Source organism: Arabidopsis lyrata (genome assembly GCF_000004255.2).
Source record: "Arabidopsis lyrata subsp. lyrata unplaced genomic scaffold ARALYscaffold_7, whole genome shotgun sequence".
NCBI lineage: Eukaryota > Viridiplantae > Streptophyta > Magnoliopsida > Brassicales > Brassicaceae > Arabidopsis > Arabidopsis lyrata.
In genome coordinates, this window is record NW_003302549.1 from 11732299 (window position 1) to 11746960 (window position 14662).

Below are 14662 nucleotides of genomic sequence, written 5' to 3' on the forward strand. Positions count from 1 at the left end.
GGACAACTGACAACCACAAAATTTGTGTCTTCAAAATATCTTTGTAGAGGAAACGAACGTGAAGTTTCTATCTATTTGCCTAGAAATTACGACTTATCATAATTCAGTGACAACTGGCAACCACAAAATTTCAATCTTCAAAAATATCTTTGTACGTAGAGTAAAAAAGCTTTCGAGGAAAGGAAAGTTTCTGTATTATTACGTCTCAATTGTCTTGTTAGGGGATTTGATTTTAACCACTAAAAAAATATCTTGTATAGTAAGTCTTCTATGCAAGTCTTCGAGGAAAGGAATACCAAGTTTCTCCTTTCGTTCTCTCTCTCTCTCACACTATGTTGTATTGCTGATTTACTTCTCTTACAAATCTTCTTCTCTGCTCTAAGTTCTTTCTATCGTCTCTAATGGCGGCTTCTTCTTCTTCTTCTGGTAGCCGGAGATACGACGTTTTCCCAAGCTTCAGTGGGGAAGATGTTCGCAAGACGTTCCTCAGCCATCTTCTCAAGGCTCTCGACGGAAAATCAATCAATACATTCATGGATCATGGAATCGAGAGAAGCCGCACAATCGCCCCTGAGCTTATATCGGCGATTAGAGAAGCGAGGATCTCAATCGTGATCTTCTCTAAGAACTATGCTTCTTCCACGTGGTGCTTGAATGAATTGGTGGAGATCCACAAGTGTTGCAAGGACTTGGATCAAATGGTGATTCCGGTTTTCTACTACATTGATCCTTCGGAAGTTAGAAAACAGATCGGTGAATTTGGCGACGTCTTTAAAAAAACATGCGAGGACAAACCAGAGGATCAGAAACAAAGATGGGTGCAAGCTCTCACAGATATATCAAATATAGCCGGGGAGGATCTTCGGAACGGGTATGTTGTTTTGATTCCACTATTTCTCTGTGTGTTTTTAATTATTGCACAATTATACTATCTTTTTTTGCGTTGACTTAGATTGTGCTTTTAACTTTTAAGGGTGCCTCTTTATTGATACTATTGACTATTGTTATTAGGCCTGATGAAGCGCATATGGTTGAAAAGATAGTCAATGATGTTTCGAATAAACTTCTCCCTCCGCCAAAGGGTTTTGGTGACTTCGTCGGAATTGAAGATCATATAGAGGAAATAAAATCAATATTGTGCTTGGAATCCAAGGTAGCTAGAATGGTAGGGATTTGGGGACAATCAGGGATTGGTAAGAGTACCATAGGAAGAGCTCTTTTCAGTCAACTCTCTAGCCAATTCCACCATCGGGCTTTCGTAACTTATAAAAGCACCAGTGGGGACGTCTCTGGCATGAAGTTGAGTTGGGAAAAAGAACTTCTCTCGAAAATCTTAGGCCAAAAGGACATAAATATGGAGCATTTTGGTGTGGTGGAGCAAAGGTTAAAGCACAAGAAAGTTCTTATCCTTCTTGATGATGTGGATAATCTAGAGTTTCTTAAGACCTTGGTGGGAAAAACCGAATGGTTTGGACCTGGAAGTAGAATGATTGTGATCACTCAAGATAGGCAACTTCTTAAGGCTCATGATATTGACCTTTTATATGAGGTGAAGCTGCCATCTCAAGGTCTTGCTCTTAAGATGTTATGCCGGTCTGCTTTTGGGAAAGACTCTCCACCTGATGATTTGAAGGAACTAGCAGTTGAAGTTGCCAAGCTTACCGGTAATCTTCCTTTGGGTCTCAGTATCTTGGGTTCATCTTTAAAAGGAAGGGACAAAGATGAATGGATGGAGATGATGCCTAGGCTCCGAAATGGTTTGAACGGAGATATTATGAAAACATTAAGAGTCAGCTACGATAGATTAGATAAAGAAGATCAAGATATGTTCCTTCACATCGCGTGTTTATTCAATGGTTTTAGAGTCAGTTCCGTCGATGATTTATGTAAAGATAATGTTGGGCTTACAACGTTGGTTGATAAGTCCCTCATGCGTATTACACCCAAAGGATATATAGAGATGCACAATTTGCTAGAGAAGTTGGGTAGAGAAATTGATCGTGCAGAGTGCAATGGTAATCTTCGAAAACGTCGATTTCTGACGAATTTTGAGGATATTGAAGAAGTACTTACCGAGAAAACTGTAAGTTTTTAGCAGCTGCCCTTGAATGCATGACTCTATTATTAATATAATCGTCATATGGGTATTGATAAACTTTAGCAATTGTTGCCTCTTGCTTAATTAAAACGTGGCTCTTTAATAAAAATTGTTGCGGTTGATAAGAGTATAGTTTTCTTCGGATTTTTTGCAGGGCACAAAAACTGCTGTCGGAATACGTCTCTACACAGATTACGGGGAAAAGCGATTATTATCAATAGATGAAAAATCGTTCAAAGGCATGGATAATCTCCAATATCTATCAGTTTTTAATTGTTCAATTAATATAAAACTACCTCGGGGTCTCTTTTTTTTGCCCTATAAACTCAGATTGCTAGAATGGGAAAATTTTCCATTGAAGTCTTTGCCTTCTACATTTAAGGCTAAGTATCTTGTTGAACTCATAATGGTGGATAGTAAGCTTGAGAAGCTGTGGGAAGGAACTCAGGTACTAATTTTTCATTGAAATAGTTGTCAATTTTTAGAACAGAACTGTGGAATAATTATTAACATATATATGTTAGAAAAGCTTAAAATGAATCTGTTTAAAAATATTTGTGAACGTGTATTCTCTAATTCCATATTTTATTTTCAGCCACTTGGAAGACTCAAAAAGATGAATATGTGTGGTTCCAAATATTTGAAAGAAATTCCAGATCTTTCTAAAGCCATAAACCTCGAGAAATTAGATCTTTATGGATGCTCATCTTTGGTGACACTTCCTTCCTCGATTCAGAATGCCATTAAACTGAGGAAGTTAAATTGTTCGGGAGAGCTATTAATAGATTCAAAACCATTAGAAGGCATGCGTAATCTCCAATATCTATCAGTTTTAAATTGGTCGAATATGGATCTACCTCAGGGCATCGTTCATTTCCCCCATAAACTCATATCTCTAAGATGGTATGAATTTCCATTGAAGTGTTTGCCTTCTAATTTTAAGGCTGAGTATCTGGTTGAACTCATAATGGTGAATAGTAAGCTTGAGAAGTTGTGGGAAAGAAATCAGGTACTAATTCTATTAGTTGTCAATTTCTAAACGGGAAAAATGTCATTTAAATCGTCAGTTTACCATTTTCGTTGGTTTAAATCATGAACTCTAGATCTGGTGATTTAAATCCTTAATTTTATGTTGATTTTCATTTTAATCATGAATTCTCATTGACAAAGCCAATTGAGGCATATTGCTAAATGGCTAAACGGATCAATAAGACGATGTCATCGCATTACTGACACTTCGAAGCCATCAAATAATTTTTCTTCTACATCAACATGGTTTCCATCTTCCTCTTCGTCTGATTATTCCGTTTAGTCAGTTAACGGTGTGCCTCAATTGGCTTAGTCAACTAGAATTCATAATTAAATTGAAAGTCAACATAAAATTGAGGATTTAAATCATCAGGTCCACATAAAATTGAGGATTTAAATCACTAGGTCCAGAGTTCATACTTTAAACCAACGGTAAACTGATGATTTAAATGACATTTTTCCCATTTCTAAACATATATATATATATATATATATATATATATATATATATATGTTAGAAAAACTATAAATGAATCTGTTTAATATTCTCTTTTCCCCTATATTGTTTTCAGCCACTTGGAAGCCTCAAGACGATGAATTTGAGTAATTCAAAATATTTGAAAGAAATTCCAGATCTTTCTAATGCCATAAACCTAGAGGAAGTAGAACTTTCTGGATGCTCATCTTTGGTGGCACTTCCTTCCTCGATTCAGAATGCCATTAAACTGAATTATTTAGATATGAGTGAATGCAGAAAGCTAGAGAGTTTTCCAACTCATCTCAACTTGAAATCTCTGGAGTACCTCGATCTCACTGGATGCCTAAATTTGAGAAATTTCCCTGCAATCCAAATGGGAAATTTATACGGCTTTCCGCTAGATAGTATATTTGAGATCGAAGTAAAAGATTGTTTCTGGAACAAGAATCTCCCTGGACTCAATTATCTCGACTGCCTTATGGGATGTATGCCTTGTAAATTTAGCCCAGAATATTTGGTTAGTCTTGATGTGAGAGGCAACAAGCTTGAGAAGCTATGGGAAGGCGTCCAGGTACATTGTTAATATTATAGCATCTGCTGATTTTTGTTTAATCTATCTTATAACCAAATTTGTCAAAAATGACATGTGATCCACGGTTATTTCTTACATACATAATGATTTTTAATTATAATTTGAAACATATATAGGTATAAAATTAAAATATATCATTGATAATGATCGAAGCATACCAATGTTTTTTTTTTTTTTTTTTGCTAATTTCTGTTTCAGTCGCTTGGAAGTCTCGAGTGGATGAATCTGTCAGAATGTGAAAACCTGACAGAAATTCCAGATCTTTCAAAGGCCACCAATCTGAAGCGTTTTTATCTCAACGGGTGCAAAAGTTTGGTGACACTTCCTTCTACAATTGAGAATCTCCAAAATTTGTTAGGGTTGGAAATGAAAGGATGCACAAGGCTGGAGGTTCTTCCAACCGATGTCAACTTGTCATCTCTCGATATCCTCGATCTCAGTGGTTGCTCAAGTTTGAGAAGTTTTCCTCTGATTTCATGGAATATCAAATGGCTCTATCTAGATAACACCGCCATTGTAGAAGTTCCCTGCTGCATTGAGAATTTCTCGAGGCTCACTGTACTAATGATGTATTGTTGCCAGAGTTTGAAAAACATCCACCCGAACATTTTCAGACTGACAAGTCTAATGCTCGTCGACTTTACAGACTGTAGAGGTGTCATCATGGCGTTGAGTGATGCCACTGTGGTAGCGACAATGGAAGATCACATTTCCTGTGTACCATTACATGAAAACATTGAATATACATGTGAACGTTTCTGGGATGAGTTATATGATGATTACTCTGATGATGATTACTTCGAGGTAGATTGGGAATATTTTAGCTTCCGTAATTGCTTTAAATTGGATAGAGATGCGCGAGAACTCATCCTACGATCATGCTTCAAGCCTGTGGCCTTACCAGGTGAAGAAGTGCCTACGTATTTCCAATATCGAGCTTATGGAGATTCCCTAGCTGTCACTTTACCTCAGAGCTCTCTTTCTCAATACTTCTTGCTATTTAAGGCTTGCGTCGTGGTTGACCCTCTCTCGGAGGGCAAGGGTTTGCATCGCACGTTGAAGGTAAACGTTGGCTTCAATGGCGCACAGTATAAGAAATCATTTTTTGAAGAAGCAGAAGAACTGCAGTTTTGTAAGACGGATCATCTGTTTTTCTGTTCATTCCAGTTCCACCATGAAGACCTTCCATGTAAATTGACTCTCAACGATGTGGAGTTTAAGTTTTCTTGCTCCAAGATGATAAAAGAATGTGGTGTACAACTCTTGAATGTCTATCCATCTCCAGATGGTAGTGCTGGAAGCTCTGAAACAGAGTACAACCAACCGACTAGGAGAAGCAAGAAGCGGATGCGGGTAAGCCTTTTGCCATAGTTAGAGCTGAAAATTATAAAGTTATCTTTTGACTTTTGATTTGTTTTTCCAGGATCGAAATACCATAGCGACAAACTATTTAATAGAATCGATCGTTTGATTTATAATGCAGATGACATCGGGAACATCTGAAGACTATATCAACTTAACCGGTGACCAAATTGTAGCGGGCACAGGATTAGCCGCTCTAAATTTGGATCTTTCGTTAGGGCAGGGAGAAGCATCATCAGTTTCTTCTTATCCATCTCTGGAGGGGGAAGCTTTGTGTGTTGATTACATGATAACTGAAGAACAAGCTGAACAAATTCCTATCTTGTATCCTGTTTCTGGTAACTGAAGCATCTTATTATTCTGTTTTGCTCTGTTTTAGGATAACTTGGGATCGACCATGACTATAATGATAATTACAAGACGAGGTTTCATAGGTTTTGTCACAAGCCATTTTTTTCTGCAGATGATGAAGAGTTTTCGGAGAACCAAAGTCCGTTTAGTTCTCCAACTCCGGAGCCTTAAAGTGTTTGTAATTTCTTCTTTATCTGAATGCAGAAACACTCTGTGTTTGTTTGAACATTTCGCTTTTCTTGAAAGAATAAATGATTCAAAAACATCTTTGGCATGGATTTGTATTGTCCATCATACATCTATCTATTTTTAATAAAGACATTGAATTTGTGAGCTTACGGTTTACATACTTGAACTCACCTACTAGCCAAAATAGTCTTGCTTTTTAAAAAACATAGATCTCAATGTGTATATTAGTAAAGGTTGTTTTTCTCTTTATTAGCAATGAATAAATCAGACTTTGGGTAAAGAAAAATGTATATCGTAAATTCACAAGAGAATTGACAACAAGAATGTGTTGGAATAGCAAGATCCTCGTCATCAGCAACATTTGCATTGCTGATTCAACATGTGTTGGAAGCGTTTTTGGCTTAGCCTCGGCCAAAGATGTGACCAGCGTCCTTGAGGTGAAGGGACGAGCTTTCAAACTTTCTGCACGAGACATCGTCTGGTCCAACCATGAAGTATATCATCCAGCTATCCTACATATGAGAAACATGTCGCTGCTGTTCCAGGGAAAGCTGACCCCAATGCCGCTGCACTCTTTAATTATATGGTAAAGAGTGAAAGTGGGTTTTAGCTTCGGAGTTACTAGTTATTATATAAATATTGTACCTTGACTCCTTGAGATGAAAGTTGTAGGCCTGAACTACTCATTAGAACATCTAGGATGGGATGCTAATTCTCTGGGGCTTCAGATCTTTGCATCAAGGGCCTAAGATAGACGTGTGGTCTGCGGGAGTTACTCTGTTATACCTCATGATGGGGACGACACCTTTCACTGCTGACCCTGAACAGTTAAGATCTGCCTTGACTGAATTCACACCATCACATTGTTAAGATTCCTCTCCTGGATCCTTAGCCGTCTCCAAAGCTTATCACATTGTTAAGGTAGTCTGAAACATATTACAACTCTGTTTTGTAACGAACATGGGTTCGACCATGACTATACTGGTAATGACAAGACGATTTCTTAGTTTTTCACACAAGACATTTTCTCCAGCAGATGATGGAGCACTTACTGACAACTAGACACCTTTTATGGAAATTTTGCTTTCCGGAAAAGATGTAAATATAACAGTTGTCTTTTGAAACACACATGTTACCAAAGGTTATTTTTCTCTCTTTAAAACAATGAATAAATCATAATTTTGGTAAACAAAAATGTATTTCACAATTTCACAAGAGAATTATCAACAATAAAAAAGTGTTGGAACTAATTTTAAATAGCAAGACCTTCCTCATCAGCAACAATTGGATCGCTGCTACCATGGCGTTTCCTACACTCACAGTAAAAAACAGTGATTACAGCATAACTCAGCACCACCTCAGCCCCATACATACAAACCAGCTTCCACCCATCCCATCCACCGGCCACAACCACCGACCTCCACCACGACCCTGAGCTCGAGTCCATATCTAGCTCCTTCGCCAACTTCTCCATCCCATGACCAATGAAACTCGATAGAAACACAAATACACCCGCCAAAGCCAACCCTGTTATCCTCCTCCCTTTCATCAGGGCGGTTCCTTCCTTGATCGCATCAAAACCGTATCTTTCTTCTAATACAGAGACGACAAGGCCAAGCCCTGTTATAGCCATTATGTATACCTCAACACCGAGACAGAAGATTGTGATGAGATAACGCAATGTGGGTGTGTAACCAACGAGAGCTGATAGAAACATGGGAATTGGTGAGTAGAGGAAGAGCAGACCATAGATGATGATGGAAGTTGCTGTTACTCGCATCCACGAGGACTTCACTGAAGCAAATGACGACTTCAGAGATGGGTTTAGGCCTTGGTGTGAGAATGAAGTTGATGTGATGACGGTTATCGAAGCGATACATGAGAGGATGAATGATGGGACGAAATACCGGGATTTGAGATGTAAAAGCGAGACAGCATCTTCTCTAGACTCTTGCCAGATCTGTCTAGCTTCAAACCGTGTATGCACGACATTAGCTAGGGCTTCCAGACGAAAGACATGGTTTTTAAGGCGAAAGGAGGTGAGAATTAGGGAGAGGTGTAAGGCTGCGAGAGGGATCGCTATGAAGGCAAAGACTGGGATTAATATGTGTTTGTTTCTGAAGAGAATGATGAAGGAATCAAGAAGTGTAGTGGTGATCCGCGTGGAAGAACCAGGTCGCTTTACCTCAATCATGATTTCAAAAGGCACATAAGAACCTCCTTAAGCTTCAACCACTGTTGGGAAACTCAAAACTGAGTAGACGATATTATGCTTCTAGAGACTGTGTCTTGTATGAGACCTGTGTAATAGTGAAAGCACAAAACTTTTTAGCTACTCAAGAGAATCCATACTAAACACAGAAAAGACAATGCGTATTCAAAGCCGAAAACTTTATCCAAATAAAACCATCTTTCAGCAAAAGAATCATACTTATCTGGAAAGTCACAGTTTTGCCAGAACCATATGAAAGAATGACACTTGAAGCGATTAATCCAAAACAGAGAATACAAAACAAGTTTAGAGATCAACCATAGTTGACCAAAATGTTCTTTATCTACAAGTTCGAGTTCATCTAAGAATATAAACCCTAATCTGAGTACGAATCGATGGTATAAAATTCAGTGATCTTAAGGTACCAAACAATCCATCGATAACCAACTAGACGCAACGAATCCAGAACAAAGAATCCCGATCTACGGCTAAATCCCAACTCTTACGAGAGAACGGAAACAATTAAGTCAATCACTTGAATCCGATATAGATTGAAATCGAGACAAACCTGAAAGATTCGAAAACACCGATTGGTGGTGTCAGAGCAAATTCGAAGAAGCTTGCTTGGGAAGAATTCATTGAGAAGGAACAAGTCAAAATGGTGTTTTTAAGCTTAACCAATAACCACTCTCTGTTATTATAATTTTCTTGATTTGTTTTCAATCTATTTGCACTAATACAGTTTTGTTTTTTACTTAATTTACTAGGGGAGCTTTTTTCTCAAGTCAAAAATAAAATTTAAGGAAACTTTTTTTCAGTTTTTAATTAAAAAATAGTTAAGCAGAATCCATTTTTCAACTAAAGATGTAATCAGTTGAATACACTAACAAATAAAATCTTTGTTTGCTCCTAAACAGGTTTAAAAGAAAGAAGAATAAGTTACAATCCGATCAACCGGTATATCATCTAAACCGGAGATTTTCCTTTTTTAATTACTTGTCTCTGCTGTTATTGTCCTTGTTGTCAACATTGTTCTTGTTGTTTATGTCATTGGGATGATCCACACTGTTATTGTTATTGGTGTTTGACTCATTGGGATGATCCACACTGTTGGTGGTGTCTGAGCTATTATGGCAATTCTCGAGGATGGTATTGCAGTTGTTGATAGTGGCTGCGTCCACAAGTCCATGGTTCCATAGTTTAATCAAGAACAATCTCCAACACCTGCATATTTATTTTTTAGAAATGAAACAAAATTGATATTGTTATGTGCTTGGTGTACTTGTACAAATAATTCTGGAGATATTACCAGAAGAGTGATGAGTAAAGGTGCAACTCTTTCTCGTAAAATCTTGAAAATGCTTCACATGCCCACGAAATATGACCATCTGCGATAACCCTGCAACATAAATCATAATTTGGTCTGAGCTCAATGTTCCATAACCAAAATCATTAAGACAAAGGTATGGAATGTAAGACATAAGGTCTTTTTGTTTCGATGTTGTTAGCAACAGACACATTCAATGACACATTTCAGATATAACATCTTTCACCAGCGATAACAACATATTTCACCGGACAATATTGTTGATTTTCACCTAAGTAGCACCGAAACGGGTACGGGAACTAGAAACGGGGACGGAAAACGGCAAAATAAAAATTCATAGATACGGGTACGGCATGGGTACTTCAATAAAACATATACATATATATATATAATACCCTTAAATATAAATATAAGTCTCAACATAATTTTTTTTTTGATTTAATATTCTAAATAACATAAAAAAGCTTAATATTGAGGAATTGATTTTCAAAGATCTGGATCATCTAAAGGTTGGAAAACTCAAAGAACCTCATATCTTCCATGGAATCTTATGTTAAACCCCTAGAACATGCCTTTTAATTCCTTTTACGTTTGAGTTTTTTGTAGGAAAAATAGTTAAGTTGCCTATTCTAAAAGGAGGACACTTAATTTATTTCCAAAAACTCATTGGAAACGTCCCCGTATATGTTCCCTCACGTTTCCATTTTTTGCTTGACGTCCCTAACTACTCTGAAACGTGGGGGAAACGTTTTTAGGCTGTGCCCATCAAGTACCCGTCCCCGAAACGAATCTGGGACGTGAGACGGCTGAAAATTAACGTCCCCGTGCATCATAGATTTTCACTTAATTTGCAATGTTTACAAATATTTGGTTAGTAGTTAGCGATATCTATCCCCAATGCTAAGTCAGCGACTATAAAACATATATGATTTCGTTGCTATTGAGTCGCGACTATGAAACAAGCAACAGAACATGTTGTGTGTCATTGTAAACAAAACGGAACATGGTTCTAGGGCCAAAGGTAAAATAATTACTGGTGGATCAATCTATTCAATATCTCAGGTATTCTATAGCAAAAGTACTTCTATTGTTTGAATGAATTAACTTGCACACCTCTGTGTGTGTTCAAGTGTAATTACCTTTGCTTTCTTACAAATGAGTTCCAAAGATGCATGAATTGCTTTTCATCTTTATTCACATCCACAAAATCATCAAGCATCTGCAGCTTTTTTAAGTTTCAAAAGCCATTAGCAAGTTACATCGTATACCATTTTTCGGTTGTCTACAAAATGAACGCAGAAAGAAATCATGGAATACCTGGCGATCTTCGAAATCTGCAACATCATCATCGACTTCATCCTCGCTATCCCGATCAGACATTACTTGCTCAAGCGCCATTGGCTTGTCACATAAACATGCACTTTTTGGTTAGTGGCAATAAAATAGAGACAACATGGACATAGTATCTTTTGCGTTGATACACACAAAATCAAAAATATAAATTTGGATGAGAACAATCAAACCAGAGTATCGTAACTCGGGACCAAGTCTGCTTTGATAAGATATCATCATGAGCAATATAAAGAAAATGCCTAAGAAGAAGGTGAAGGAACTTGGATCACCTGGACTCTGTGAGAATGATAGAATTGGCGTTTCTGAAGAAGCAGGTGGCTGGAAGAAATCTTCTCAGTTAATATAGCAGTACAGTAAACACTTATCCAGAATAGGAAGAACAATTTGTAACAACAGGAATGGTAAATTAAGATGACGGGCTATCATGATGAACAAACCTTCTAGCCTCTGATCGCTCCGCAGATAACTTTCTTGTCTTTGTAGCAGGGACCACAGCTTCGCTTGTTAATATAACTTTAGCACCAGCGTTCAGAGAAGAGTGAGCTATGGCTGGTGGAATGTTGCTAGTCATCTCAAATTGTCCAGCAAGCTCTGTTGCCTCGGGATATCCTAAACCACGGTTTCCTGTAGCATGCCATTCATTTTGTAAAACAGTTCTGGTAAAACTACCATCGCAAGAAGAATGTGAGAAGTACAAAAATTGAACAATCAAACCATTGTATCTTCTCCTGTAATATTAAGTTCTAAGCCACAAGGAATACCACAGAAGAAGATGTGGTTTTACCATCATTCAGCAGGGCAATTCCATTTTCTGTGCCATTAGCTAAACTGGGTGAATCCAACGGTAAAAAGCGTACTTTAAGTCGCCTGGTGTTATTTCTGCCACCTCTTTGTCTACGCTTACGAGGTTTCGAGCTACAAAACATTATGGTTGGGTTCATAGAGATGTACTGACATGAAAAGCAAGGAGTTACTGCTATTAAGGTATTTATAAAGGGGTTCTGAAAGTTACCAGAGAGAGAAGGGCTCAAATTTATCTTCATCACTTCCTTCTTCCTGGTAAAAAGAAGGATGGAATATAAACTAAATTTTCACCAGCTATAGGATCTCCCTAAGTTACCAAGTTTAAAGTAACTGACCTCAAATATGAAGGAATTAAGTTTTACATTAACATTAACTGTCTGGTATTCTTCCGAAAGCTACAATAGGAAAGACCCTTTTTAACTATAATCTCATTGAAAAGGCATACCAAAACAATAAATTCCATAAAACCACATACCTTGAACTCAAATTCAAATAAATCATGAGATGAATTCAAATGAAATTGCAGCCCCTGCATAGACAGTTAGACACAAGACAATGGATTGTAAGCTCCATCTGGAACATGTTTTCTCAGATAAGCACACACTCAACAGTTCGAAAAGAGTGAGAAGAAAAACAACAAACAAAAAAATATGCAACCGCACAGTGCAAGTATACAGCATGAAAAGGCAGCAGCCAGCAGCATTTCACAGTGTTAGATATGAAAGGTCTCGGAAGAAACCTCAGTTGTAATAGTTGCCCACCTTGAAGCTACCACATAGCATAAAGCAAAATGGACAAGAACAATCCTCCCTAACTGCATGACAATACAGAAAAAATAGTAAATAAAAAAATCATCTAGAGAAACATAGAAATTGACATCGAATTTTGTCGAAGAATCACCTTCAGTTTTCTGTAATGTATTATTGCAATCCTTATAGTTGAAAACTACCATCCCAGTAGATCTTGACCTAACCAAAACACAATTTAGAAAAATGTAAGTGTATACCATGAACAAAGAGAAAACCATTCATTATGGCCATATCTACTCAACAAAGATAAATAAGTCACCAGCTTCCATATTAGAAGTAAAATAAATAATATATCACTGTAGCAACTACATTCAAGAAGAAACTCATACTTTCTTTTGCGCTTTGTTCCAATTTTGTAGTTCAAGCATCTTGGAAGAAACGATGGCTGCAACAACAAAACAAGTTCAAATAACATTAGGAGACAGAAGAAGAACACACTCGCCATGAGTCAGACCATAATCGGCTGAACAAACCCAAACTAAGTAGGCAATCTACAAAGGATATGAAAGAAGAAATTGAATACAGTCGTTACTGAGCTAAAATGATGAGAGAGGAAGGCCAAATCATACATTGCCTAGAGAGCGAAGGTGAAAGATGTTGTATAGTCGAACAGGTTTACAATATATCAAGAGATTCTCATCAGTTGAAATCACTTCCTCCGGTGAGGATTTCGCGCGACAATTTTGCCTACACATTCTTGTTCAATTACAATCAACGACGTCAAGAGCCGATTATGAGGTTAGTGCAAACTCCGAGGCCTCCCCTAAATTAGAATTTCCCTACGTCATGGCGATCAACTCAATGCAACAATTAGATCCAGCTCTTCTGGGCAAAGTCTCTGCAGAGCAATTAGGATTATCAATAATCTAAGAAGAAAATCGAGGAATAACAACAAACGGTGGTTGAATCCACAAAAAACTTATAATATCTTATCATGGCTCTGAAAATTTAAAAGAGAACCAAACAAAAAAAAAAACAGATTCATGCTACGGTAATGCAGATATATATGCTTATAGAGAATGTCTTGCATTGAGACCTGTGTAATCAAGAAAGCACAAGACTTTTTTAGCAACTCAGAGAGTTCATTCAAGACACAGACAAGAGTAGGCGTATTGCAAAACCGGAAACTTTATCCAATGCCACTTAGCAAAGAATCATCATACTTATCTGGAAAGTCACAGTTTTCTCAGGACTAGATGAAAGATTGACACTTTAAGCAATGATTCTAAAAACAGAAACTTTGTTCAAACAACAGTTCGGATGATTTGGACCAAATGTGTATGAAGAAATCTTAATCGAGATCCGGAACTAGAATTCGATTCCGGATCTACTGCAAATTTTCAATTCTTACAATATAATGGAAACAATTAGGTTTATCAATTGTTATTACTTGACTCCGATCTAATTTGAGATTGAGACAAACCTGAAAGCTGCGAAAACACCGATTGGTGTAAGAGAGAGCAAGCAAAATCGAAGAAGCTTGATTGGGAGAAATTCACTGAGAAAGAAAACAAGTAAAATAAAACTTTGGGTTTCAAGTTTTTTTTTTTCAAGGCTGGGCCTATGGCCCATATTTTCAACCAATAGACATTTAACACGTATTATTATTAGTCAATAAATAGTTGAACTTATTTAAGTTTTTTAATCAATAAAATGTAAACAAAATACAACGAAACTTGGACAGCTTAAATGCTTAATCCACTAATATTTCTAAAATTGGTTTATTTACCTCTACCATGGGCCATGGCAGTACAGTGAGTATTAGAGGATTTAAAACCATATTCATCAACTTAAGTCTGGTATATATTTTTATTATTGATCTATACTTTTCCAATACTAAGAATAGAATCTTCATGACCTTCGATTTTAATTTCCATTTGTATTTACATAAATAGTCAGAGTTTGAAATAAATTACTGAATATGTATTTTTGATTTCATTGTTTAACTCTAGTTGAGTTGGCTAGCTGAACATATAATCACTAAGGTAGCTTTAAGTTGTAACTAATCTTTATTTTCAACCAACAGAATGATGACTAATGGGTTACCATCAGTGTTTT

At 37.1% G+C, this 14662-nt stretch overlaps 3 protein-coding genes across 5 annotated transcripts; 1 reads left to right on the forward strand and 2 right to left on the reverse strand.

Annotated features, from left to right (window-relative positions):
• The first annotated feature begins 210 nt into the window (after positions 1 to 210).
• On the forward strand, positions 211 to 6248 carry LOC9304166 (disease resistance protein RPP5). 2 transcript variants are annotated; one of them, XM_021019702.1, is made up of 8 exons: positions 211 to 871; positions 1012 to 2083; positions 2253 to 2546; positions 2694 to 3107; positions 3700 to 4176; positions 4396 to 5550; positions 5681 to 5897; positions 6023 to 6248. In XM_021019702.1, exons 1-8 carry the CDS (start codon positions 402 to 404, stop codon positions 6079 to 6081), a joined length of 4158 nt encoding a protein of 1385 aa, XP_020875361.1. In that variant the 5' UTR covers positions 211 to 401; the 3' UTR covers positions 6082 to 6248. The 2 variants fall into 2 exon arrangements, with proteins under 2 accessions (XP_020875361.1, XP_020875362.1); XM_021019703.1 differs by lacking the exon at positions 2694 to 3107.
• A 981-nt stretch (positions 6249 to 7229) lies between these two features.
• LOC9304168 lies at positions 7230 to 9062 on the reverse strand. Its single transcript, XM_021019709.1, has 2 exons — positions 8880 to 9062; positions 7230 to 8399 (listed from the first exon to the last, which is right to left on the reverse strand). Exon 2 carries the CDS (start codon positions 8291 to 8293, stop codon positions 7352 to 7354), a length of 942 nt encoding a protein of 313 aa, XP_020875368.1. The 5' UTR covers positions 8294 to 8399; positions 8880 to 9062; the 3' UTR covers positions 7230 to 7351.
• An 85-nt stretch (positions 9063 to 9147) lies between these two features.
• LOC9306200 (polycomb group protein VERNALIZATION 2) lies at positions 9148 to 14132 on the reverse strand. 2 transcript variants are annotated; one of them, XM_021019708.1, is made up of 15 exons: positions 14028 to 14132; positions 13174 to 13442; positions 12934 to 12989; positions 12696 to 12763; positions 12557 to 12609; positions 12271 to 12324; positions 12131 to 12190; positions 12004 to 12047; positions 11776 to 11906; positions 11429 to 11615; positions 11261 to 11309; positions 10956 to 11039; positions 10778 to 10857; positions 9621 to 9710; positions 9148 to 9535 (listed from the first exon to the last, which is right to left on the reverse strand). In XM_021019708.1, the coding sequence occupies exons 2-15, from the start codon at positions 13297 to 13299 to the stop codon at positions 9304 to 9306; spliced, it is 1314 nt and encodes a 437-aa protein (XP_020875367.1). In that variant the 5' UTR covers positions 13300 to 13442; positions 14028 to 14132; the 3' UTR covers positions 9148 to 9303. The 2 variants fall into 2 exon arrangements, with proteins under 2 accessions (XP_020875367.1, XP_020875366.1); XM_021019707.1 differs by having other exon boundaries at positions 10778 to 10863.
• Positions 14133 to 14662: the final 530 nt, after the last annotated feature.